The sequence below is a fragment of the Rhodnius prolixus genome, unplaced genomic scaffold (assembly GCF_049639745.1).
Source record: "Rhodnius prolixus isolate KJV_2025 unplaced genomic scaffold, Rpr scaffold_1, whole genome shotgun sequence".
Classification (NCBI taxonomy): domain Eukaryota; kingdom Metazoa; phylum Arthropoda; class Insecta; order Hemiptera; family Reduviidae; genus Rhodnius; species Rhodnius prolixus.
The window spans coordinates 22,858,155-22,885,096 of NW_027411581.1; the positions used below are offsets into that span (position 1 = coordinate 22,858,155).

At 31.9% G+C, this 26,942-nt stretch overlaps 3 protein-coding genes across 4 annotated transcripts; 2 read left to right on the forward strand and 1 right to left on the reverse strand.

Moving 5' to 3' along the window:
- Window positions 1-117: 117 nt before the first annotated feature.
- Window positions 118-5,025, forward strand: APC10 (anaphase-promoting complex subunit 10). Its single transcript, XM_074135100.1, has 3 exons — window positions 118-1,598; window positions 3,898-4,034; window positions 4,472-5,025. The coding sequence occupies exon 1, from the start codon at window positions 918-920 to the stop codon at window positions 1,503-1,505; it is 588 nt and encodes a 195-aa protein (XP_073991201.1). The 5' UTR covers window positions 118-917; the 3' UTR covers window positions 1,506-1,598; window positions 3,898-4,034; window positions 4,472-5,025.
- On the reverse strand, window positions 2,551-8,976 carry Ist1 (increased sodium tolerance 1-like protein). The gene is made up of 7 exons (XM_074135058.1): window positions 8,552-8,976; window positions 8,349-8,481; window positions 7,934-8,077; window positions 7,663-7,818; window positions 7,280-7,408; window positions 4,227-4,286; window positions 2,551-4,059 (listed from the first exon to the last, which is right to left on the reverse strand). Exons 1-7 carry the CDS (start codon window positions 8,818-8,820, stop codon window positions 3,880-3,882), a joined length of 1,071 nt encoding a protein of 356 aa, XP_073991159.1. The 5' UTR covers window positions 8,821-8,976; the 3' UTR covers window positions 2,551-3,879.
- A 324-nt stretch (window positions 8,977-9,300) lies between these two features.
- Window positions 9,301-18,606, forward strand: LOC141457833 (uncharacterized). Of its 2 annotated transcripts, none has more exons than XM_074135132.1 (6): window positions 9,301-9,905; window positions 14,867-14,965; window positions 16,192-16,261; window positions 16,618-16,700; window positions 18,128-18,260; window positions 18,426-18,606. In XM_074135132.1, the coding sequence occupies exons 2-6, from the start codon at window positions 14,894-14,896 to the stop codon at window positions 18,494-18,496; spliced, it is 429 nt and encodes a 142-aa protein (XP_073991233.1). In that variant the 5' UTR covers window positions 9,301-9,905; window positions 14,867-14,893; the 3' UTR covers window positions 18,497-18,606. The 2 variants fall into 2 exon arrangements, with proteins under 2 accessions (XP_073991233.1, XP_073991224.1); XM_074135123.1 differs by lacking the exon at window positions 9,301-9,905 and adding an exon at window positions 11,803-12,504 and having other exon boundaries at window positions 18,426-18,605.
- Window positions 18,607-26,942: the final 8,336 nt, after the last annotated feature.

Consider the following 26,942-nt stretch of genomic DNA (forward strand, 5'->3'; position numbering starts at 1 on the left):
AAGGTACTAATATTTTTAGTATTTTAGTAGTTATGCACTCTCTCTGCAGTGCTTATTCATACTTGAAGGAATTGGCCAGCCTTAATGGCGCTAGTATATAATTTTTTAATGGAAACCCATAAATAAAATCACCCATTCAATGGATTGAGATTATTTCATTTCCTTCCTTTCATCTCAATTAGTGTTAGCTTCGGCCGATTATACCATTTCCAATAATACATTTCAATGGAAAATTATCACGTATATTATCACCATCATTATGGTCTGTCTATCCTAAATAATCACACTCAGCTTATCGAAATCTGCATATTTGAAAAAAAAAAATCAATATCACTTTATAAATGCTGATTAATTGGGCAAATCTATTTTTTCTCTGATTTAAGAGGCGTAACACTGACTCAGAACTTCAATCCGTGGTTTTCCTTTACTAAGTTTCTCAACTTTTCTGGGGGTACCATATTATTTGTCACATTTCAGGTGACTTGAATCAGAAGACTTTCTGTATTTATTAATCGATCAAAAGGAAACCATAACATTTTCATAAAATCAGCAAAAATTATAAAGAAATCATAACAAAGAAATTGGAAGAACTAACTCAAAGTAACGATTGATAAGGTAACCTAACCTTGTGTAATGAGTGCAACCTATTTACGCGTACAGTTTAACTGTTCTTAATTTAAGAATCTTAAAAGTGATGTTAACTGAAACACAAATCTTGGTTAGTTTTTGAGGACATGGTTTATTGAAATTCTGTATTCTTATTTATCGAACTTATTTCTCAATACCGTTAACGTTACTTATTTCTCAGTATCAAGCGTTGTAATCCTTTAACTCCTGTAATTTTTTTTATTTATATTTCATAAATACGTTAACATTGATTAATGAGAAGTTATTGTATGCTTAAATGATTCAATGCCATGGAAAATGATGCTGAAAATAAACCAGAGGAGAAACCTGTCGAGCCACCAGATCCATTCCATGGAGTTCGTATTGGCAAATTAAGAGAAGTAGGAGGCCAGTCAATATGGACATTGTCAACTTGTAAGCCAGGTTTTGGTGTTGATCAACTAAGGGATGATCTTTTGGATACTTACTGGCAATCAGATGGTCAGTTACCTCATTTAGTGAGTATACAGTTTAAAAGAAAAACCACTGTTTCTGATGTTTGTATTTATACCGATTATAAACTTGATGAGAGTTACACTCCTTCAAGAATTTCTATAAGAGCAGGAGCTAGTTACAATGATATTCAAGAGGTTGAGGTCCTGGATTTGCATGAACCAGCAGGATGGATTATAATACCTGTTAAAGATACTAAAGGCAGGCAACTAAGAACTTTCATGATTCAAATTGCAGTTATAAGCAATCATCAAAATGGACGTGATACTCATATTAGGCAGATCAAAGTGCATTCGCCAGTGGAGCGTAGTGGACTTACACCCCTTTCCGATACATCACAAGGATTTGTAACTGTTGATTTCCTTCAGTACAACTGTATTCGTTGACTATTATAGGTTTAAGTATATCTGGATATTTTTATTGTGAAATATTTTCTTTTAGTTTCAAGAATCTTCTTTTTTGTACAATAAAATATTGAAGTAAGTGTTGATTAATAATTTGTTAATAAAGGTGCATGCTGTGATGTACAATTAGTACAAAAGTCTGCATTCCCTTTTTTCATGTATAGTACTAGTTGATTAGTGCATTTTATGGCACAAATTAACGCATATTGTACTTATGTAAACTTGAATTAGCATTAAGTATAAACAAAAAATAGGAAGATGGCGTGAGAAAAGTGATAAAAAAAGGTGCATGGAGATCACGTTTTACCGATAAAAGAGTCGTTATAATATCCGTTTTTACTTCAGTTGCAAGATTTTCGCGACGATTAATTCGGTAGCTGGACACAAACCGCCTGAAAAATGGGCAATGTTTTATAAGCTTTTTGTTGAGTGCGCGTCACTTAGATTGAGGCTACATTCTTTTACTTCTAAAAGTACGTTTTTATTTCATAACTGTTGTTTTATAATTCTTTCAACTTCAACCCAAAGTGCATTGCAGGATTGACGTCTAGTATGAGAAGGAATTTGAACCTGCTTCGGCAAATTTGAAAAATAGCTGTTTACTTTATCTGGGGAGAAGCAGGATTGGTCGCTTCATCCTACTGAAAAGAATATAACCTCTGGAATCTAAATTTGCGGGCGATGCCTGTATATTATTTCTTGCAATAATAGTTTTTAGAAATAATAAAATTATTTCTAGCAATAATTTCTTTTAGCATTAATGTGGACCGTGTTTCAAACATCTAAAATAATTATGTCTCCATTTAAAAAAAAAAGATTAAAAAAAAATAATCCCCCCACGCCTTAAAAAAAACATTCTCCCTTTGTATTATTCAGTAATGTTTACTAATTTTCGAGCACCACATCCATTGCGATTAAAATGACTGAAACCAAAACTTGTTCTAACTTTATGTTTAGCCTTAACAGTACATAAGCTGATTCTTCAAAATTAAATTTTAACTATGTACTTTTAATAAAAATACGAAAAATCTGTAAAAATATCTTTATTGCTACGAAAAAATAATCGAATAAATGTGTAAGCAAGTTAAATAAATTGAAAGATTTCATAATCCATATAATAAATTTAAATTCAAGTATAACAATGAAATGAAAAGATATAATTGAAACTTAGAAGTTAAAAAATCATTTGTTATTTCTTAAAAAGTTAAAATAATGCAGTTAACAAGAATTTATATAATATATACATTTAAGAATAAAATTTACTTTATGATCTAAAATTTACATAATGCTTCTCCAATATTTGTTTTCAGCTTTAAATTAAATGACCATGACAACATGACTTTAAGATGTACTTATACATTACTCCATCTCCTAATACTTTTTTGCAAAACAACCTCACATTTCCTTTATTTGGTTACACCATAAGGTGTAAGGAAAGAAATTACTAAAGAAAAATTATTTTAAATCTCAGTGTGTATTGCTTTTATTTTTTCTTCGATTTTCCGAAGAAATTATTTAATTTGAAAAAAAAAACAGTAAAAATGAGTATAAATGCTTAATCAAAAGTAAAATAATTTTTAATCTATATTTAGGATTGAGGCGTAATTAAATAAATGTAAGCAAATGAGTGAAGGATGGAAATTCAATTAAAAAAAAAAATCAAGCACCTCTTTAACCAATCAAGTCCCTAAGTTTTTAACATTTCAGGGTACAAAACAGTTAAAATATAACCCTATGTAATGAAGTCAGCAACAGATATGCCGAAAGGAAGCCTAGTACAAATTTTTTCTTCTCAAATTAGTTAGATTAACCATTCGAATACATACTATTGAATAAAATAATTCGGAACGAAAAATTAAACTAAGAATGTAGAACATTCTGGATAGTGCAATTTTATTCAGGAATTATTCGATAACTGGTAATATTACAAGTTGCATATAGATAATTGAGCATCAAAGCTGAATGTCAAAAAAAGGCCTTGATTTGTCAGGACATGTGAATTATTAACAAAAACAAAAAGTTTTTAAAAGCAACTGAAACATGAATAAAATGAGAAAAGATATATGAAATCATTCCCTTCTTTTGCCATTAATACACTAAACAAATGAAAGGAAACTATTACTAAATTGCTCCCATAGGTTAATGTATAAGGAGTTCTTGAAAGATCATTGTAACAGTTTCAAACTATTTATCTACAATTTTCACCAATAAACATGTTATTTCAATGAACAATTTAATTAGCTCTGGCGTGCGGACTAAGCTTCTTTTTATTTCTTTTATAGTAATCATTGCTTGTTTACTGTAAATTAGAACAATAAGGTGAACGAACTTCTTTTACAATTCGATACAGAACCCATTATTTTCTTTTTTTCAGTTCTTCGAATCTTCTTGCTATGTCTGTAAAATCGTCTTCGCCATCTGATGGTGGATTATCGTGATTTTTTGGCAAAGCATCATCAGGCACTGAAGGCAAGTCGGGTAAAGTTATGTCCGGAGACATTTTCGAACGAGGTAATGGCTTCGGCTGTTCATTAGTCTGAAAAATAAATTATTACTACATAATGTTTACGTTAGTAAATAAATATGAAATTGATTCATGTCAGGTATAACCAATGTCTCTTTCGTTATAAGTGAACTGATTAGTGATGTTCTTCCTGGATATATAAAATAACAAAAAAAAATAAAATAAAAATTTATACACACCTGTTTATTGGTGTCTGAATTATTTCCAGCCACAGGAATATCAGGAGGCAACACATAAGTCTAAAAAATAACATAAAAATACTTATAGTTAATTTTAAATTAATTGTTAATTATATACATTATTCAATGGAATGTAAATACGCTTCCAATTTTTGTTTTACTATAATTTTTTAAAATATTGATAGGAAAATATACAAGTGACTATTGTTATTTATAGTAAAAGTAAATAGTACCTCTTTTTCCAGGGATACTCCAACTAGCAAATTAAATGGTATTTACAAATATTTAACGCTTAAGAAAACTTTCAATGAAAATATACTTGGTAACGTAATAAATGAGTAATTCAGGTGATGGAACTATGTATCATATTGGGAAAATAAATCAAAATGCCTATTTAGAAATTGTAACAAATCACGTCCCCTCTAATTTCGATTCTGGAGGCCAATTATTTTTCAACAGGACGATGTCACTAAACCTGGTGTCCATCACGTAAAGAAATGGCTTATCCAAATGTTTCGAAACAGCTTAAAACATCTACTAAGCTTCTAGAGATTATTCATATCTGAACTACAGAATAAATTCAAATAACATTTATATAAAAATTATACAAATCTCTCATTTAAGGAACGAAAGTCGGTAAGAAAGGTCAGTCACTTAACAAATTCGTGGAATAAATGAAAATGCTTGTATCTGAGATTTACCAGATAAAAAGAAAGTAATAAAACTTAACTAACTTGTTTTTATTAATAAAATGTAAAATGCTTTTGTAAAATAATAAACCCGGCTTTACAAACCTCGAGTAGTGTGTCACAGTTTCTCTTGTTCCTTTAATTCCTTTTTGCTGCGATGCGCCTATTCAAGTAACCCTTAAAAGAATAGGTGACTCGCAAGTAAGGCATGAAGTAATCAGTCAATCTAGGCTCTTCGAGTCAAATCTGCAGCAGGAATTCAAAAGAGCTATTCTACTTTATTCAAGTTATCTTTGGCATCCTCTTACAAGCTTTGATGAACCTTCCAGCACAGTCATTGCTTTTAAAGCAGTCCAATTCTAGAGAATAATCTAATTTGTTTTTCTATTGGTTCCTAACTTTCTTTAACTACATTCATGAATTAATCGCCAAGCTTCTGCTTGAAAAACGCAGTAACCCTACGACTGAGGAGTAGTCTTTCCCCAGAACCTTCACTTCCTGTCCAAATATCTGATCCTGTAAGACTAGTACTTTCTTGTATCAATCCGCATATCATCCTCGTTTTCTCACAGATTCCTACGAACATTCTTATTCCACTTCTCCTAAATATTCATTTTGCAAAATGCTATCTTGACTTCCCCATCCAATAAAACAGATTTAGGATCATTTAAATAACAGCCAAAAGAGTAATATTCATAGCTCTTCACTCTAAGCAAATTAATCTCTATATTTCATTAAGATTTTGTTACTCCTTGTAACTAGGACGACTTGAATAATCAAATAAACGACGAGAACATAATTCGCAGCCAGATGTCTGATAGTGCGATCTAATCTCTGTCTCAGTCCTCAGGACCTGCCTACGACACTATCCTACGATATTGTCTCAATATCTTTTATACGTTGACTGTAACATTTCAATTAATGGTCGCCAATGCTAAATTACTAACCTTAAAACTAGGCGTGCTGATCCTCATGCAAAGAACCAACCGATAACACTCAATGCAAATGGTGTGTAGCTAACAGCTTTCTATATCTTGATTTGAATAATCCATCTTCCCTGGCATAGAGAGAAAGCCACTCTTGTCCAAATCACATCTCCAAACTTTTACTGTTAATTTCCAAGTAAAATATGTATTCTTCCCTCTATTCCTCTCAAAAACCACAACTTGACGACACACAACAGTATTGGTATTACTATCATTGCTATGGTTAAAGCTTAGTTTGAATAAATTTAGGTCCTTTTTACTCTCCTGCAATTTTTTTTTTTTTTTTTTTTTTTTTTTTTTTTTTTTTTTTTTTGGCGCATCAACAGCTGAGGTCATTAGCGCCCGGAGCTTTTTCCAGTGCACTGCCGGCCTCCGGACAGTGTTCTCTCGTTACAGACAACACTGTCCATCACCGGACAGTGAGCTGTAAGAAGCTCCTAGGAAGAGAAAATCTAAGGGTCAGCTGCTGGATTCGAACCCGGGACCTCCGCGTGGGAGTCCAGTATGCTAACCTCATAGCTAATCCCTTCCCTGCAATTATTCTTAACTTTAAAATTTTAGTGTCGACATCAACAATACTGTCTTCAATTGTAATCTTGATCTCATGGGCTCTTTTCTCTTTAAAGCCAAAGTGCACCTTTTAGTAGCAGACACTCATCAGCCAAATTATTCGGTTGTGCACTAAAACGCTGAATTCTATGGAGCTATTTTCTGGGTGAATAAAGCGGGCCACGTCATCCGCAGAGATTAATTGTATAGTGCGTGCACCAGTTCCAAATCTAAGATTACACTTTCCAATTCGTTAAAATATATTCAATATATAAATTAAAAAAGGTGAATGATAAGCAACCTTTCTGTATCCTCTCACACATTAAAGAAATTTAGGTCTGAGCCAGTTTCCCAAGTCATCTTTGTAGATTCCTAAATTTTCTTACATGCTTTTCCCTTCCACTCAGTATGAGCATTAGTATTTCCACTTAGACAAAATATGCGTCTGTTTTCTCAACTGTTTTAAGGTGAAGACTTCATCCACATAAGATCTGTCTCTTTTAAAGCCATTCTGTCAATGAGACATCAAACCACCTCCAAATTTTGCAATCTATTGCATATTATCAGGGAAAAATTTGGTAGAAAAGCTAATATCTCTGGAACTATTATCGATAGGTTAGTTCCCTTTCGTAGACGTGGGCTTCATTAGCTAATGCACCACGTTTCAGTACTTTGCACGATTGCAAAAACAAACTTAATTGCTGTAAAAATCTAAGTTATTATCAATGGAATTCTCCACAATTCCGTTCAATTATTAAATATTATTACATTAATCAAAAAATGTTATTTTATCTAATGAAAGAAAAATGTGAAGTTTAATTAATCTTACATTTATAGTCTTGGTAGCATCATACGGAGATAAGTTGTCCATCATTGAAGGTGGTATGTTGTAAGAGAACGGTGGGGCTACTGGATTTACTACGTCTTCTTTTTGTGAAGGTGGCATTGGATTTTGAGGCTAAAATATATTCAATAAATTTTGTAATTCCACTAAAAATTGAACTTGAAAAATGTTAAACAAATATACGTGCTACTAATATTCCTAATAAATATTAATAACGAAAAAATACTACCTACTTTAGTAATGGAAGCTATTTCGCTTTCTAATATCTTGAATTTGGCATAAATTCATCTCGGGAATTTTAGCAATTATTAATGCCAAGCTATATTTATCAGAACTATAACATTTATTAAAATATACTCTTTTTTTACCGGATAGTTAAATGGCTGAAAATCAGGAATTAAAGGAGGCTGAGGAAAGTCCACAAAACCAGGAGGTCTTGGTCCATCTAAATTGTTGGCTCCAGAACCGCTTGAATCAAAAAGTAAAGCGTCCATTCCTTTAGTTTGCTCATATTCTCGCATCACCTTAAAACAAAATTTAAAATACTTCGATACATTTATATCTCATGTGATTTGATAATACTTTTCAATGAATGCACTGACGGTAAAATGGTTAATTGAATAAAATATTTGTACTCACTTGAGGATCAGGATCGTAAGAAATGTTATAAATTTTAGCAATTTCAATCAAATATTTTTCAATAAGAATCTTCGGAGGAGCCTGGGAGCTTAATTTGTGTCTCAGCTTTTCAGATATGGAATCCATTGCACCTATACGGCAAGCCTGAACAAGATTTAAAAAAAGAAGAGGATGCTAAATTTTATTTTTGTCACTTTTACAAGGCAGAAATGAAGCAACTACAACTATAAGGAAACTATACTGCAGTCGGTGATTTCGTTTAGTATTGCAAATCCAACTAATTAAAATACAGATTAGTATTACTTAAAATGCAAACAACCGAAAACAAAGACAAAATACTTTTTCGAAATCGCATTATTTAAATGTGAAAGCTTTGTTTTTATTTACATTACTTTTCAAAAGATTATTCCATTACCTCAGTGTATTTTTTGCCATACTTTGCAGTTAACTGATCAGATATCATTTTCAACTCTGCCACTTCACTGCCCAACCTAGGAGCTACCCAAAGGAGACTAGAAATAGGTTCACATAAGCTTGGATCCAATTCCCTATAAAAATTTGAGCAATGAAAAAAATGTTAACAGCTTACAAGTTAAAAAACTATACCAATGCTCTTACTTCATTTCCTGTAGAAGTCCAAATCTAGATAAAAGTAGATCACAGTACATTTCTATTAATTCCATTGCTTCAACAAGATAATCTTCTCTAATTATATGTTCAACTCTTATTTTAGCTCTTTCATATTTTCCTTCAGAAATGTAATCAGCAATTTCTTTGCGAGCTTTTTGTGCGAGTTCCGATTTTTTCTTCTCCAACAGCTTAAGTCTGTTAATAGCTAATCTGAGATTAGTTTTTAGTCTGGGATAATTAGTTCCGGACTGAAACATAGTGAAGTATTGATTTATTAACGTTTGTTTAGTCACTAACCCGTGCACTTAACATTGCTCGTAATAACTTTTATCTAATGAGTCAGTGCCACAGAATGAGCAGCTGTTTTAACCGAGACGGAAGGTTACAACTGAACGTACGACGGAGGGTGCGTTCCACTTGGCGACCACAACGACCACGACCACGACCGCGATTTTGGCCGTTCCACTTGCTTGTGAGCGTTGCGATCGAAAACCCAAGTGGAACGGACTGTGGGCGTTTTAACCGTTCATGTAAACATTACATATGGCGGCCTCGAAAATAAGTTAGAAGCTTGAAGAGGTTATTTTTTAATTTAAACCCCATTTATAAGCAGTTACAATAAACTTTATTAATTATTGGTAAAGTTGACTTATATTAAAAGAATATATATAATTCAATTTTTTATATTACATTTTAGTGGAGTATTTATAAAATTTACGTTTAAATAAAATTAAAATGTCTTTTGTGGCAACAGTTGGATATTTATTATTAATGCTTTAGAAAGTTCTTTATCTAGTTCCGATTAGAGTCGAATGTAATTTTACAAAAACGCAATGATAAAAAGCGAAAACTTAGGCCACGTATTATTAGCTATCAGAGTAATTGATCTTTATTCAAATGAAGAATTTAAAAGTTATTTCAGGTAAATGATTTTGTGTTATTCAGTGATTTAGTGTGTAAAGGGATAAGTAAATATTTATTTATTTATTTTTTGTAGACTTTCGAGAAACACATTCTATTTTTTACATGAAATAATACTTTCATTTACATGAGATAATTTTTTCGGTCGCCATATTTTGTTTTAAAAATTGCGCCAACTCTGAACGCCCACTTCGACCCAGCTCTATAGATGGGGCGTTGTGGTCGTTGTGTGGGCGAAAATAATGACGTCATTAGTGACGTTTTCGCCACGACCACAACGACCGCGGTCGCCAAGTGGAACGCCTGAAAGTATGTTTTGGTCGTTGTGGTCGCCAAGTGGAACGCACCCGGAGTATCGCATTAACAGGAAGCACCGAGCAACTAACAAGTTGCCAGTCCCGCGTCTCATCCTTGTACTTTGGTATTTTACTTTATAATCAGTTCATTGATATTTGTCATTTTGTTTCGTGATAATACTTTTTCCAAGGTCCAGGCATTACATTATTTTATTAATGTCGTTTTTTACATTAACTTCAAACAAATAAATTTTTAACCAGTTATTTTTAACCAATGGTGTAATTACCCCCATTATCAACAACCTTTTACCTAGTGTGTAAATTTTCAATACCGGAACGATAAAAATCAATGGTTTTCATTTGACATCATCCAAATTTTCAATTTTTTGGTCGCTTAAAAAATGTTGCGATCGGAATAAATAGAAATAAGTATGGTGGGTGAGGGAATACCTCCTACCACAATTAATTAATTTTTTCCAGGGTTCGTCTTCTGCAGTGCGGTCTTGCATTATCGTGTTGCAGCTTTTTTGTCGACAATCGCTGAACACTTTTCAATTAGAGATTGATTTACTCGATCCAATTGTTCGCAATAAAGGTCTGCATTCACATATGCCAAGGTTTCAGCACTTCAAAGTGAACGACCCTGCGCATACTCTACCAAACTCACAAAAGCGCTTTTTTTTTGGGTATAAACCTGGCTTAGCTGTACTTCGTGGCGATTCATTCGGAGTGAGCCACTGCCTTTTGCGTTTTGGTTTATCATAGAGGACCCATTTTTCATCTCCAGTGATCAAGCGCTCAAAAACGCTTCTTTATTGTGCCGCTGGAGCAATAAGTTGCATGTGGTAGACCGGTTAGCTTTCTTTATTCGGACAGATTATGCGGGACCCCAAAACCTGCTCTGCTTACTTTACCAATCTGCTGCAAATGTTCTTGGATGGTCGACTAAGGTTGGTAAAGAGTGTTTAGAAGTTCCTCGATTTTCTGACACGGATTGACTTCCACTTCCGCCCTCAATGCTGAAAGGGTTTTTCCTTTTACTATTTTGGATTACATGATAGCAGTCGCTAAATATAGATTTTTTTTTTTTGCATGAGCGTCTATAACTGCTGAATCAGCGTCGTTGGTCCAGTAATTGCGTCCAATTAATAAAAATTTAAGCTCCATTGATTCAACTTTTATGTCTTTACTGTGAGTTAATTTCTGTAAACTTTAACAGTTTTTATATTTCGATTCGGTCCTGTACCCGAATTTGAACAAATTATAATTTTTAGAATATTCTTTGTATACAATCTAATGTGTTTAGTTAAACACGATGACACTTCTTACAAACCCTAAGAGTTTATCGCCAGAATTTTAGTTCGCTGTATAGACCAAATGAAAGAAGCAAAATAGATTTTAGTCACTGGAAGCAGGTTTCAGAGAGCATGTCTCTCTTTATTCGTCTTCTTTACTGGCTGGACGGTTCTACCAGGAACGTGGCCTCCTCAAAAAGTTGTCGTTCACTTCTCTGACCTTAGTCTATTCCAGCAATTAGTTAATTTTTTTTATTATTTGGTCAAGCGTGCTCATATGAGATCGTTTCCTCTTCCTCACTTCTCCAATAAAGTGAGCCAGTAAATATCTTTCTCTGCAGTCGGTCTCCCTCTCTCCGCAAAGTACTGGTCGACCTCAGTCTCCTACATTTTATGCTAACAACTAAAATATTTGATCTCAGAACATATCCCTTATCTCCCTATCAGACTTAAATTTTCTTGTGTTTCTCTCCTCTTACTGGGCCGAAGATCCTTCTTAAGACTTAACCTTTCTCAGTTATTTCAGAGGCATCCATCTTTGAAGTTCAATCTTCTTTGAAGGAGATCATTTTGTATTTTATTTAGAACGATTTCTTTGAGATTTTTTTTTAAGTATATTTATTTCACGATTTCATTAAGGTGTGAGGACAATCGTATGAATAAGTAATTTTGATTATCTATTCGTATTTTCAAAGTGATTTCACTCTTCTTGTACGTTTTTATAAAACTAGAGATATGTAGGTGACAGAACCAGCCTTGCACAAACATGACGTTGCTGTAAATGATATTAAGCAGATACATATCTGAATAATGTACGTCTATGGTGGACTTGATTTACATGATTTTATGGAATGTCAGTGGTTGAATAGTTTTCTACATAATTTTTTGAAGTAGACGGTTAAGTGTGCTCCAATGGACGGTTAAGTGAGGAACTGAAATAATGTGTCATCATATAATTCTTCTTATTAAATTGTTTATCTATATAAATGTTTTAATTTATGTGTCATCTGTATAATTACTCAACTAAAAAAGAATACAAGGCAATACTGGCGATTAAATTTTCGTAGATCTCATTATTATGCTACTCAATTTAGTTAACAACCTAACTTAATTTGATTTTTATTTCGTTATCAGAAGGTTAAAATTCTTTTTTTTTTCGTTATAAAAAATAACTTTTCCAGCATTGTGGGTTCAATTATTAGTTGCCTTTTTTCTTTTGTAATGACATTTTACATATGTTCACCATATAACAACAAATTGAAATAGTGTAAAAATAATAATTGCAAAGTATAAATATTAGGATGAAGAGTTTTAAAAAATGGTTTTAAACTAACTTGCTTGTTGTAGTTTTTAACATTCATCTTCCTACAATCTTCTTTAAAGGAGATATTTTTGTATTTTATTTACTACGATTTCTTTGAGATTTTTTGTGAGTATATTTATTTATTTTTTACTTTTAAAATTTGAGAAGAATATTTACATTCTATGCTTATCATTTCATTCTTTTGAATAAAGCATTCAAATTCTTAGCTTTCTACCTAGATTTTCAAATGGGCTGAATTAAAAAAATGTTGAGAATCTAATGCAAGAAGGTTGGTTGCAGCACTTAGACCTAAAAAAACTCGTAATAAATTAAAGTGGCTTCATCATACAAATACCTCATATAATTAGTGAACCTTTTTAAGAAAAGAGATAATGTCGTTCCCTCACGAACTGATAAGATAACTGCATAGTATAACACTGTCTGTGTTTAAATGCTCAAAATCAGATGATGCAAGGCAGTTCTAAAAAGTATTTAAAACATCAAGTAGTAAACTTTACAGTCGAACCATGTAAGTCGGTGTTTTTGGCAAATAGGTTTTCTGTTTAAAACAAATTGGGTGAAATTAAATACAATAAACTGTTTTTATTTTAAAAAACATCTGTTGCCAGATGAAAAGTAAATGTTTTCGGAATATAATTGTGTACCTTTTATTATTCCATGAAATTATTTCTTTTCTGTTGTACATTTCTTTCCTCATTAACAAGCACCATTACTGTTGTACACTTATCACAATCAACGCTTTGCAATCAACGATTGCTTTATTATTATTGATTTAACTTGTTGCTCTCAAGTTATTTTCGAGAAGATTTGATCTGACTCTCTTAAGAGCACTTTAAGTGAAGTTTTCAAATTATTCCCAATGCTTATATAAATGGCATATACATATATACTTGAATAAAAATTTCTCATATTAACCATTAAATAAAATCCTAGGCGTAGAATCGAACCAAATATTAAAATACATACGGCTTCGCCTCTAACTGTACGGTTATCGTGGCGTCATATTATTTTATACACTTGTTCAGCAGTCAAGGAATATTCGATCAACCACCTACAATGAAAGTGAATAGGCGAGATTTGTAAAAATTATTATTTGCTAACGCCAGATCCTAATGCAGGGATGAGGAAGATTGGACCTTCATGTTAAAAAAAGCTTCGTGTAGATAACACTATATATAGTTACTCAGTTGAAGTGGCACTATTAGTGTTTTGTACGGAGGGCAGCAAAAAAAAAGCGGAATATATGATGGGAATCCCCTTTCAGATTGATGTAGACTGGAAAGTAGTTCTAATTTCTGAGTGTTATTATCGGGGAACTTCAGAAAGAACTGCAAGGGAGTACGGAAATAAAATAGTTGTATAAAATGTAATAAAGACCTAGTAAATTATGCTTTGAAGTTGTGATTAATGTAGAGATGAAGTAGCGAATATTTTACTTCCTTAAAGAAGAGCAGCACATCGTAAAAGCTCTTAGAAATTGAAATGGATTTCTGGAGGTGGAGCCTAAAAGGGTGATTAATAAACAAATTAATACCGAATCCAATATGTGTTTATTGGCTAGAATTTAGATTTCTCTCAAGCGTTAAATAAGAAGATCCTAACAGTTCAACCCGAATTCAAATACAAATCTTACATAGCAATGAAACTATATAAAAATGCCTTTCATTCATGATGAAATACTAACTTTATAAATCGCGGCCCTATCCCTTAGATCCTATACTCACCGACGTCTAATACAAAATTATATATGTCTTCTTACTTTTTACTATTGACTAGGTGTATGATCTATTTTGTATTTATGTTCTTGTACGTCACTAATATTAGTTGCCACGTTTGCGAAATGTTTGATAAATAAACGAAAACAATGAGACAAAATAACTCAGTAAGTGTTAAGATAAATTAAATAGCGTTTACAATTAAAACAATTATTTAGTTTTCTTTTAATAGTTCTTAGACAATTTATAACTTGATATAGCATTTGAACATAAAATGACTGGCAGGAGATCCCAGAATCTTGTAAAGAGCGGAGGTTTCTCGTAATGAACAACTTTAGGATTGGCACAATCCTCTTTTGGCTGCAGTTCCTGGAGGAACACAACCACCTAACCTAATCTAATAGGGATTATTATTATTTTGAATATATTTCTGAATTCTTAAAAAAAACTGTTGATGGGTATTTTGAACGGAATTTATAATGGTTTATGGCACACAAAGGAACTTCATACAATCATTGTTTGACAATTTCTCAGAGATATTTCTAAGAGATTCGACAGCTTCTTATGTATCCAAGACTGTTTTTAATTAGCTAACTAAAAAATAAATTGAAGGTTGTATTATACAATAATTACCAGCAAAAGCCTTGTGTAAATTATTAGTTTGAAAGAAATTTTTTTAATTCCATAAATTAGTTATATCCTACCCAGATAAATATTAAAACTTAAAGTACTAATTAATTCAATATGTGTAGTTTTATAAATGAAGAGAAATCTGAGCTATGGTTTTGGAATACTGCTGCTTTGTTATTCAGCTCGAGAGTGGTTGTTTAATCATTGGATATGGTGGTTTTGTAAGTAAATCTTGTTTCACCTAATTTCCTAAAAATGGGAAGGAGAGTCAATATATAGCTGCCTGTGCAACAAAATAATCTCAAATTCTTTTTCCTTCACATTATTGTTCTAACTTTTAGAAAAATATTGATTATCTACTGTGATTTCAATTAATATCACTAGACGCTTTATTCGATTATGTCGAGCAAAAATTTAGGATAATTGCTAAGTATTTCTTAGTTTATGTATAACTATAAAAATTTAATATATACTCTTTTAATTAAAACTGTCCGTTAGGTCAGTTGTATAAAGCGTATAAAGGTTGATCAGCAAAAATTGCACGAAAAAGCGTAACATTAAAAAACACTCAGCTTTTATAATTTTTTCTCTTTTACTATATAAGATGAAATTCCCAAATTTTCTTTAAATTATAGGGTACATTTTTTTTTTTACTACAACCCTGATTTAATAGATATAAGTATAAATTTTACAACATACTTAATATTTGATTCTCGTCAATCTTAACGTGCTGATTCAGTAGAATTCTCTGAAATGGCGAAAATGCGGTAAATTAAACAAACCCAAAAGAGAATTAGTAATATTCTAGTCAATTCTTCAAACTAGGAGTTTTATCAACTCACTTAAATTAATTGTCCTTAACATTATATTATAAGAGATACATAGTACCGTCCATTGCATAGAATTGGCGCTTCAGAGGGAAGCTCGTCCATCTTCTACGTTAAAGTGGATTTCCTGAGAAAATTTTTTAAAGAAAAAAAAAATTAAATAGAAAGTTGAAGATCTACACAAATTTAAAGAGCAAAGTTTATGAAAAGTTTTCTTTTAAAGGGGGCAAACATTTTTCAAGCAATCAGATTCTGTGTAAAGCAATTTTTCAAAGGTATTTTAGTGCAACAGTTTTGACGCCCTTAAATTGTCAGCCTCGGCGTTTACCATTACAATCATATCCATTTGTGTTACTCTCTAATCTTCACTATTAACACAATACCACTAAGGTTTTAGTAAATATGATAATTAATATGATTTTAAAAATATCTATTCAACTATTGCAAGCCGTGGAACTCTTGAATTCTGCGCATAGGCAGCAGTTTATGGAAGGGTCGACACCGGTTTGGACTAAATCTTTTATCTTTAATATATCTCTGATATGACCATTTTGAATAATAAAAAGTTAATTGAAACGTCAATTTTATAACAGCTCATCTCTATAATGGTTTTATTTCAGATCTTTGTGATACTGAACGTTTTATATCTCATTTATTATGGATACACAGAAGAAATTTTAAATGTAATAGGTACAATTTTTATTTATCTATTTATTTTTTTGTGCAAATTTTCGTAACATTTTATAATATAGTAAAATACCTAGATAATCTGTACGTTGTATGCATTAAAGAAAAATCTATCTCATACATTTTAATAAAAATAAGGAATGTGAGAGCCCACCATATTCATTTAGTTAGAGAATTTATCTCAATTACCTAACTTCTTTTAGTAGAGTTAAAGTCTTGGCAGGTGAAAGAACAGTTCTAATTTTTTGACTAACATAAGTAACTGTTTTAAATAATTACAATCAGACAATGACTATTCTAAGTCTATTTTAATTAAAAAAAAAAATAAAATAACTGATAGATTAATTTTTTTATTTCAGAATTAATCAGAATATTTCTACAAATATTAATTTGTATCTTGGTCATCATAGCATCATTGTTAATCCTAATAGGAGCATATCGAGTAATTATACATCTTTTATTCGCAGTTAATTTATGCATAGTTGAATTTGTTTATCAAGTCTGTGCGTGGTTGACATACTGTATATGCTTTTAAACCTTCAAAAATCTCAAATGTAAATATCTCAGAAACTAAAAATTTCAGGAAGCTGGAAATTTATAATTGGATTGAAAGCCTACCAGGTGGCTTGAATGCTACCAAACGATCAAAAACACTTAACCGAAAGTAATACTATTGAGAGAATTTTATAATTTTTTGAGATTTGAAATTTTTACTTTACTCTCGTTGCTGTAGTAATGATCTACAACTTTTGATAATTTTGTCCAGTTCAATTAAAGAAATCTTAGCTACTTTTCCCTCAAAAGTACTATTTCAGTATAGTGAATGACTCTGAGTGTTTTATGTTATAATGAGCAGTTAAATGTGTTGAATAAATTTTGAGTTCATAGAAAACTCCCAAATGAAAGTAGTAGGATAGTTCACAGTAGATTTTTTAATCTACAGCAATGATGGTGAGTGCTCCTCATGGAACTTGCTCAAAGAGCAAAAATAATTACAGATAGCTAAAAAAATATTGCAAAATTCCTATAATACATTACGAGCATAATGGCAACCAAAATGTTTAATAAAATTCCAGAAACCATGAGAAATTTAGGAAAAAAGTTATTTTATAAAACAAAAGTTGTAAAACCCTTTTATTAGAATCCACTTTTTATAAAATAAATGGAATATAATCTATTTCAACACTGACTGGATTGATTGTTTATCTTACTTGTAATGTTTAATAGTTTATAATATTTACTATAAATCGAAGTTTTTTTGTTCATGTTATATTGACATGCCCTATTGATGTACAAATTATATAAGAAGGCATATACATCTATAATTTTGTTCATATCCTTTATAAAAAATAATTTAATCCAAATAAAAAAAAAATGCATTCCCATTATAAATCACTACATGCATACTCTCCGTTCCCACTAAACCCATTCATAGTTGAATAAGTCTGTAAGACCTCAATATTGTTTAGAAAATAATTACTAATCGAATCTATTTTTAAACGTGAACGATTTTGAATTTTGGGGGCCATTCCTTTATAAATAATTTGCTACAATTCCTATTATTTGTTACTTCTTATATTGTTTTTGGTAACCAAAGTTCTAATATAGTATCTAGTAGTTTATAGTATTTTTTTTTTCTCGTTGCTTGCATCCTCTTTGGCCATCATGTTGACAGTTTCGTTATACGTTAAACTCGTCGGTTTGTTCAGTGCTAAGTGTTGCACTAAACATTTTCATAATAGCTTATAATTATATGGTCTTACATTACAACATGAAACACTAAGTGTTCCTTTGTTTAATGGATAAATAAAGTCTTCAAATGTGTTCAAGCTGAAGATAATGCTTATTTTTTCTGTATTTTTTGCTTAGGAGCAAACGAAATATTTTGCCGTATGGTTTGGCTTTGCTGGAAGCATTGTTGTGACATCAGTTGTGTCTGCTGCGTACCTTATATTTTTCGAATTTTATTGTTTGCTTCCCGTCATGGATATTATTCTTGGAGGTGAGCATCAATCTAACTTTTTATTTAGTTTTTTGTTTTTATTTTCCCCGCATGGATTCAGAAATTTGCCCAAAGTCAGTGTGAGATCCTTACATCTTTAATAATAACCTAACTTATTAATATACCATATTTTCGAATTGAACTTCTTTCTTTCTTTTATTTCAGGAGTTGTAATTTATTGTGTGTTTGTTACATATAGTTACTATAAACAACTTTCAAGTATAGCAGGAAGATGAAGTGCTCTTGAGTGAATTTTAAATGAGTTTTTCAATTCTATGTACATTGTGACAAACAAATGATATTAAAAATAAAATAATTTATATAATGCAGTTTTATTATTTATTTGTAAATTCATACAATAAAAAATGTATGCAACTAATAATAATGCAAATCCTCTATGTTAAGAACAAAATTAAAGTCTTTAGAAATTTGAATAAATTATGTTGAAGTAACAATTTAATAATAATATCAATTATAGTAATAAATAATATTTCATTAAGCAAACATAACTTTTGTGATGGCGAAGTATTTTAAAGGAATGTAGATTCACTTTACTGGACAAGGCTAGCTGGCTAGGTGGCGGCGACGACTGGGTGATGGAAATAAGCGCGCCGGAGTGCAAGATAACAATAAGTAGATCTATGTGCCATTGAATAACAAATGTGACATTTCGATCAAAATTTTTAAAAATGTTGCACCAAATCGTTAGCCGGCTCCACCTTACAAACTCAAAGTAGGAGGACCCACTTTTCGGGTTAAAATCACTGCAAATAGGGTTAGCGTTCCACAGATCTCTTTCTGAAAACCAATAATACAATTTAAATCTGACACGATTTGATTTATTACAACTAATTAGTTACATTTAACATACCAAATCTTGTATTCTCGTTGTAAAATTTTTTGTTAGCTATTAAAATTGAAAATGTGCCACCTTGGTGAACATAGGAAACACCTAAATATAAATAAAAATGTAGTTTTAACCGACATGGCATTTTTGTTTTCCTTATTTCTGATCGATTTCGGATTAACGCTCATCACCGGGGGTTATAAGTTATTATACAGACTGACCTCCACTTACAAAGGTTCAATCACACACTAGCTATTGTGTTCAGTCGTAGCAATGAAGTGTGTGATAGGAGCTTAGTAAGTGGTGGTCAAACTGCACAACTACTGATAATCTCTCATGAAAGATGAACATCAGGAATAGTGAAAACTTGCGTGCTATGACGTATAAAATCAGTAACCTTACCCAGGACCGTGGCTATATATATATATTTAAATTATGATTTACAGTCTTAATTAATACACAAGTGAATATGCGAAAGTAACAATGTGGCGGATCTAAGAGAAGGTATCTCCCTGTAGAGATGCTCCCTAGCATTATCTAAATTTCCTTGGCCTCTGAGCTGTGCGTGGGAAACCGTGTTTTAATTGTCTTGGAGGGTTATTTGTGATGGTATGGGTGGTTAATTTCTGAACGAGGATATTAGAATGGGCAGTAGTGGACTCATGGAATTTGCGGTAACTTAATGTACGCAGTAATAAAAATATAATCATCACAGCTTTATACAATACCACCATAAATTCTAGAGACTTATTATTATTAGCATGTGTTTCTTGGTTTTCTAATAATCATTGCTCGCGATTTGCTTTGTTTTCTCTGGCAAGTAGATATAAATGCTAAAACCTTGAACTGTTTTAGGTCTGTAATTGATATAAATTGTGTTTTTTCACATAAAAATATTTTCTTTTAAATTGCCTTTTCCACCAAGTTCCCAATATTTCATACTTTTAACGCACTCTGTATAATGTTTTTTTCAAGTACTAATAAATTAGTTTTTTTAATTATCGAAATAAATTTGACTGAATTTATGCTCAAAAAAGAGAATTTAATAATTCTTATATTTGTTTTAACGATTTTGTTTGTTCGTCACTCTAATTATATAAAATGTGATTTCATTGAATATTCGTTAGTTTTTTTCTTGTCCGCTAGATAGCATAAAAGTTCACTTTAAAAACGTTCTATCAAAATTAATCCTTAATAAAGAATTGGCGATACTTTGTTTTTATTCACTTTGCTGTACATAATATTCATTAGATTTAAAGCAATTTTGCAATAGACTTATATGAAATGTGTTGATAATCTACGATCTTCGTTTTTAGCAGTTAGTGGCAAATTTAAATGTAAGCATTTTTAAACTAACGTGTTGGACTAATCCCTGTTCAGAAACAGTGTGCGGATTTCAGCCTAAAGAAATAAGAATATTTTCGCTGATTTCCACTGACGACGAATGTAACATGTTAAATTTAGCGTACACATAAGCAAATTCATTATTAGCCTCTTCTTCTTCTTCTTATACTTGGTACTACAAACATGATATTATGCATCTAGAACATAAAACTCGAATCTTTAAGTTCGAGTGAATATTTTTGAATTGGCCTTTGATTTTAACGCATTCAATTTTAATTTAATACCTCCCTCTGCAGCTAAGAAAATGGATTTTAGATAGATAGATATAAATTTTACGGAGTCTGAATTATTTCGCATCGATGAATAATTTATATATGTATATCTCACAATTAGGGAACACTTTCGCTTTTGTCCTATCTAATATTTTTAGAACGTCAAACAAAACATTTTTGCCTCCAACTTCAATAAATAAAAAATAATTGTTTTATTTCTTTGGGTCGCTTAGATTCACTCACTCAAGACGATACCCGTCTCTACATTATGGTGATCCACGTACCCGTTCCAGACCTACGGGCTAAAACCCCAAAGCCAACTAAATTTAATAGATAAGCTAACGTTCTCAGCTTGACAAGGTAAATAATTTGTCGCAGCTTCAAAAACTCATTTTCGCTTAGTTAAAATTTTATGGAGAACAAGAAATAAATAAATATTGGTTATATTCTATTAAAAGTAAAAACAATAGCTTTGATGAAACCAAAAATAAAGTTCAAACAGGCATTCAAATTAAGGATGTCTAATGTCCAGAAGACATTTGATATCAACTAATTTCCTATTAGCTAAATAAAACTAAACTATATTTATGATATGTTCCACTTTGTAAAAAAAAAGCTAGTAGATATTTTCTAAAATATACCAAATTAAAGTTAATTAATATTCTGAATTAAATCCAATAGTTGTGACAGCTTTTTGGCTACTGTTAAGAAGGAAGACCACCCATATGTTCTCTAACTTGAACTTCTATTAATGTTTATATTGGTTAGAAGATTACAGGGTGCTAGCGGCATCACCTTCGCTCACTATATTTACTTTGCTTAGCCCACCAAGTTTCTATTCATTTGTTATGAGCGAACCAGCTAATTCAGCTTTGATAATCTGTTTTTATTTTTTCTCTATTTTTCTTTTAGTCTAGAGCTTTAAACACAAACTTCATATCAATGAAAAAATAACATTCAGAGTGATATTCTAATCGGTGCCATTGATGTATTGTGGAATGAAATTTACAGCATCAAAATTGTTCTGTTACATTTATATTCAGTCATTATGGCCGCAATTTTTACTTTTGTGGTTCAAGTTTAATGTTATAATCATATAGAATTGAGAATTATTTCTCTTTGAATTATGGTACCAGATGGTTTTGCCCTAAAATGAAATGAAAGAAATATTTCATTAGAATGTCTACCTTTCTTCACTTATTTAAGTCATAATGCGAAAATCAAAAGACCTTAAATAATGTAAATCTTTTTCAAGAAAGCTTGTAGAGAAATTTTTCAAAATTGTTTTAGATGTAATTCTGCCAAGAAATTGTAAAATGTAAAATTTATCTGCTATTTAGAGGTCTCCGTCAGAAGACTTTTACAGTGTTGCAGCTGGACAACCCCTAGATGTAACCAACTTTTGTTTTTTGAATGAGAAAATGTTTTGATGGGTAATTCAGAAAATGAAGAATTGTTCCCTATTCAGGATGTCCCCGAAGCTCTTACTGGTTTAAATTCCTTTGGGTGTACTAAAGCCGTTACTCTTGCATCCGCAAGGTTCTGTGGTAGTTATTTACATAGAGCAAAGAGGCGACACTAAATGTACGTATATGTTTGTACGTATGTAAGGTCCTAAGGGATCACTTGAGTAACCTTACTAGATTATAACTGTATACAAACAATACTGGATGTTCGTTCTCTCTACATACTTAACTTCATTGGCCCCAATCTCTCTGATTAACTACCCCTCATCAGTGTTTCAACCCAGTAACCAACTAACTTATTATAACTTCAAACCAAACTTGTGTTTTCTCTCTACACTTGTTTTACCAAATTACGTACATGGAAATGTTCCACTTCTCGACCACCTTCGCGGTCTTATCCTTGCAAAACTTACTATATTAACTTTGTAAACACTGAACTCTAAATTAATAATGATAATCTTAATGTACTAATTACTAAAAGCTCATTGTGAATCTATGAGATGATTATTAGATTTATTTAATTTCATTTTAATTGAGCAAAGTTTAATGAGATTGAAAAACAACAAAAAACCTATTACGAACACTCGAACGATCTCATTTATCACAATTTCCTTCGAAATTAGAATTTGTGCAAAAAAGTTGCTTAAAAAAACAAACAAAAATATCCAGTAAAGAAGCACTTTTGTTCAACCGATTTTTTTTTCTAAATTTGAAATTTTACTTTAAGGGCGCAAATTACTCTGAAAAGTCATTTCTGAGATAATTTTGACTTCACTTCTCCCAAGAGCTGCCTTAGGAAACGTCAAAAGAAGTGATAGCAATGAGCATTCAAAAGTGTAAAGAACATTTTTGGAACTGTAAAGTAATGTGTCACTTTGACAAAAAAAAAAAAAAAAAAGAAAAAGGATGTAATGGTTGTACTGAGTCGTAATATCAAATTTGAATATTCCGTTAGAGAGTTTACCTCCGGGTAATTTCTCTTAGTATGAAGCAGTGACAATTAATGTCATTTTACTAATAGTGCAGCTAGTGCTGGTGTAACTTTCAAAATTAATTAAAACAAAAAGAAGAACATTACGAGATATTTCATTTTTGAGTTATTCACACAGTATTCACTGGCCGACACATCTACCTCTACCCACCATTTACACACACACACGTCCACTCACAAACATACATGCACACTCCAATTTTAAAAATTACTTTTTCAGACACTAGGGGATGCTAAAAGGAAAACTCAAAATTATTAACTTCAGTAATTTTAAAACTACGTAAATATGGTTAGGTCAGCAGCAGTGCTGGGTAACCTCAATTTTGATTCTTTAACCAAAATTAGCAATCAACCTCTGACGATGGATGCAAAATCTAAAGCTGATGGTAAAGAGTGATAAAAGAATGTAAACTTACGTTTTCAGCTTCTGTAGAAAAAGCGAATTTTCGCAGGAAACATCTTTCGAAATCTCTTTGATAAAGAAAAAGATGCGAATAACAAACTCTTATCTAAAAGTGAGCCAATTGTGATTCTGATTATCAGGTCTCATTACTTCAAGTAGATCTGACAATGTAATCCAACTTTCCTGAACAAAACGTTTTGGCAATTTCTTTGAAATAGTTTATTTTATTGAACAGTACCAAGGAAAGTAGTTTTGGAGGCTCTGAGAGAAATTTCACTATCCATTTTACTAGATTAAGAAGCATTTGGTGGTGGTACTGCAATTTCATGTTTAAATAAAATCGAGTAATTTACAGTCAAAAATCGGAATGTTAAATTTGCTTATTTTTTTCTGGACTGCTTCTTTTTTGATTAAAGTAAGAAATATGTATGTGCTTTGAAGTGGAGGAAGATAACAAGGTAAAATTTAAATTCGGATTATACTAAGCATTGTTTTTGCTTTTGCAAATTATGTAATTATATTGTTTCATTTGCAAAGTACATATTGGGGCAGTGCTTAACTAGCTAGTTCTATTAGAATAGTACAATGTATACTCTTAGTACCTCATTAATTTTGATTTAAAACGGTAGAGGTTAAGCTTTTAAGCCCCACCAAAGCTTCATTTACTTTGCGATACTCTCCTTGCTTTGCTCTATTATTCTTGGATAACCCACTGTTTTCAACAAGTAACTCTAGTTAATGTGACTAACAAATACTACTGAAATAAAAAAAAATTCTATATGAATTTTGCTTTCTTCAAGTTAATCAACTAACTGAACTGGACAAAACAAATTTCTAAAAAGTGTGAAATATAGGAGAGTAAAAAGGTTTACTGCAAATTAAACTGATAACTAATTCTAAAGTGCATGGAAATAAGTTCCTCATTTACCTCATTACCTCATTAATACAATTTTGTAGCTGTGTAATGTAAGTTAACATAATTGTCAGAATGTAATATAGTTTACATCAATTTATTCTTCTAAGATTGGCTAGAAAATCTACGCTGTGCGATCCAGAGCTCTATTGCGGCACTCCACTAATTAGAGCACATCTTCCGGTCTTATCTAATTAATTGGACAGGAGCCTGATGAGAGGCTCCTGAGCAAAGTATGCAGATATTGGTTTTTCTTCTCTGAAAAGTAGATCCTGAGTCATACCAACCCTTCGCTTTGGTACAAAGTGCTGTGCCGTTTTCTCTTTCTTCCAGAGCATAGGCTTTAGAAAATAAGATAACCTGTAAGGTCTTTTGGGATTATCTTACTGGTGCCAGGTAAATCCCTAACAAAGGCTCGTGAGGAAACCTGTAAGGTCTATTGGGCTTATCTTACTGATGCCAGGAAAATCCCTAACAAAGGCTCGTGAGGAAACCTGTAAGTTTACGGAATTTATTTTTATCCGTCGTAGCACGCTTATTATCCCTGATCTGAATCGGAATTTCATCCAGCATTAGGAGTAGATTTATCAGTCAATTAATTAAATCTTCACACCAAATATTTGATTGATTATTCTACCTCTAATGATGGTTGAAAGTTCGAAACCAGTCAGGGATACAATAAACATGCATGCTACGAGGGATAAAAATGATATTATCCAGCACTTCGGTCTAACCACATTTTCAACAGTTTAGAATTTATTTTTGTTTAGGATGAGGCAAGCCTCAGGATTGGCAAGCCACAGTATTGTTGCCCATACAAATTTTCGTCTGCCTCAGAACAAGTACGCTTATTCAAAGGGTTCCTCTGCAGATCTCTTAGACCATATTCAGCTTCTCACGGAGAATACCATCGCCTACACCGTAATAGGGTTTATGTTCCATAAAAAGGGGTTTTGGCGCCTTGCCTTGTCCATTGGCCATCTCATTCTCCTCTTCACCAACATGCCTTGGCCAAAATACCCGAATAGATGACTTTGTTGTCTCTGCCCAGTTCATTGTGTTAGAGAGGCATTCCCAGATCATTTTAGAGCGCTTTGATGGCAAGCTGATTATCAGTGAGAATGATTCTCTCTCGATCCCAATAGTTCCTGACGAAGATTAACTTCCATCCATCTTCTGATAGCTTGGAAGATGCTAGAAAACTTCCCCCTTTTAAACCGAATGTCTTGTTTTAACCCAAAAAATCCAATACCACTTCCCTTCAGGATTCCCGATCCATCTGTTTCCCAAACAATAGCTGTTTTATATTACCAAAGAGGGCGGATTCTATGCTTCATCCCTTCTTGGTATTTATCTTAATATTATAATATTAAAATAAACATTTTCAAAAAATTGAAAAAATGTTTTCAGCGGATGTTCTAAGTGCATGTGTGTATATGTTAGCAGAGTTTTTAAAACACGAAAAATTATCGGAATCTCAAACCTTGATATTCCATTTATATTGGGTATATTACAAGAAATGGAAAACTGAAATGATCTTAGAGAAGTCACACAAACAATGTTTAGATCAGATTTTCTTCGTATAGGAACTCAAATAATTGAGAGAATACTTCATTCGCTTGTTAATTAATTATTTTGTGTGAATTTTAAGAAAGAATTTTGTTTGTGGGAAATAATTGAGTTGATATATGCAAAAAGTAGAGAGTTAGGAAACACTAGTGACCAGCGAATTCAGAATAATTGGATTTGTTTTAACTAGAACATAGGGAAAAAGTGATGTACCTAGGCAAGCATCACTTCTCAGACATCATCTGAAGTAGACAGCGTAATTAATGAGCATACTGGGCTTCATTTAGTCTTCTTGTTCTTCACGGAATGAAGGTTCTGTAATCCATACCTAGAGACTGACTGGGCAAGCAAGTTGTTCAGGTTATCACTATCCTTTGTCAATTTATATTTCGTTCATATGTATTACAGGAAAAAAAAAGAAAAGGTAAAATAGTTGGTTTGGGCAATGCATTCTTCATTGACGGTTAAAAGCTTCCCTGAAATTATTAAAAATTGTTAACTTATTCATTTATTTTTTTTCCAGCGGGCTTTACTTCAAACGACAGGTGTCGTGAACGGAGACGGATAGCTAACATCGTACTTCATTAAATAATTCTCTTATTAACAAATGAAATAAACTTCCAGGACAACAATGAGTACCGAAAACCCATAATACATTTTAGTTTAAACGTTTTAAATGAAAAGCTATCTCAGGAAAATGAAAGCATTGGCAGAAAAAGAAAAAAAAAAATCAATTCCGACAGGATGAGGGATTAGACTGCCTGTGCATGCCAAGCCTTTGTTTACAGATCTTAACATTTAAGTACATGTAATGGCTTGTTCCAGATACCAAAGCGGACCTTCGAAGTTCGCTCAGAACAATTGGCTGGACAGCATT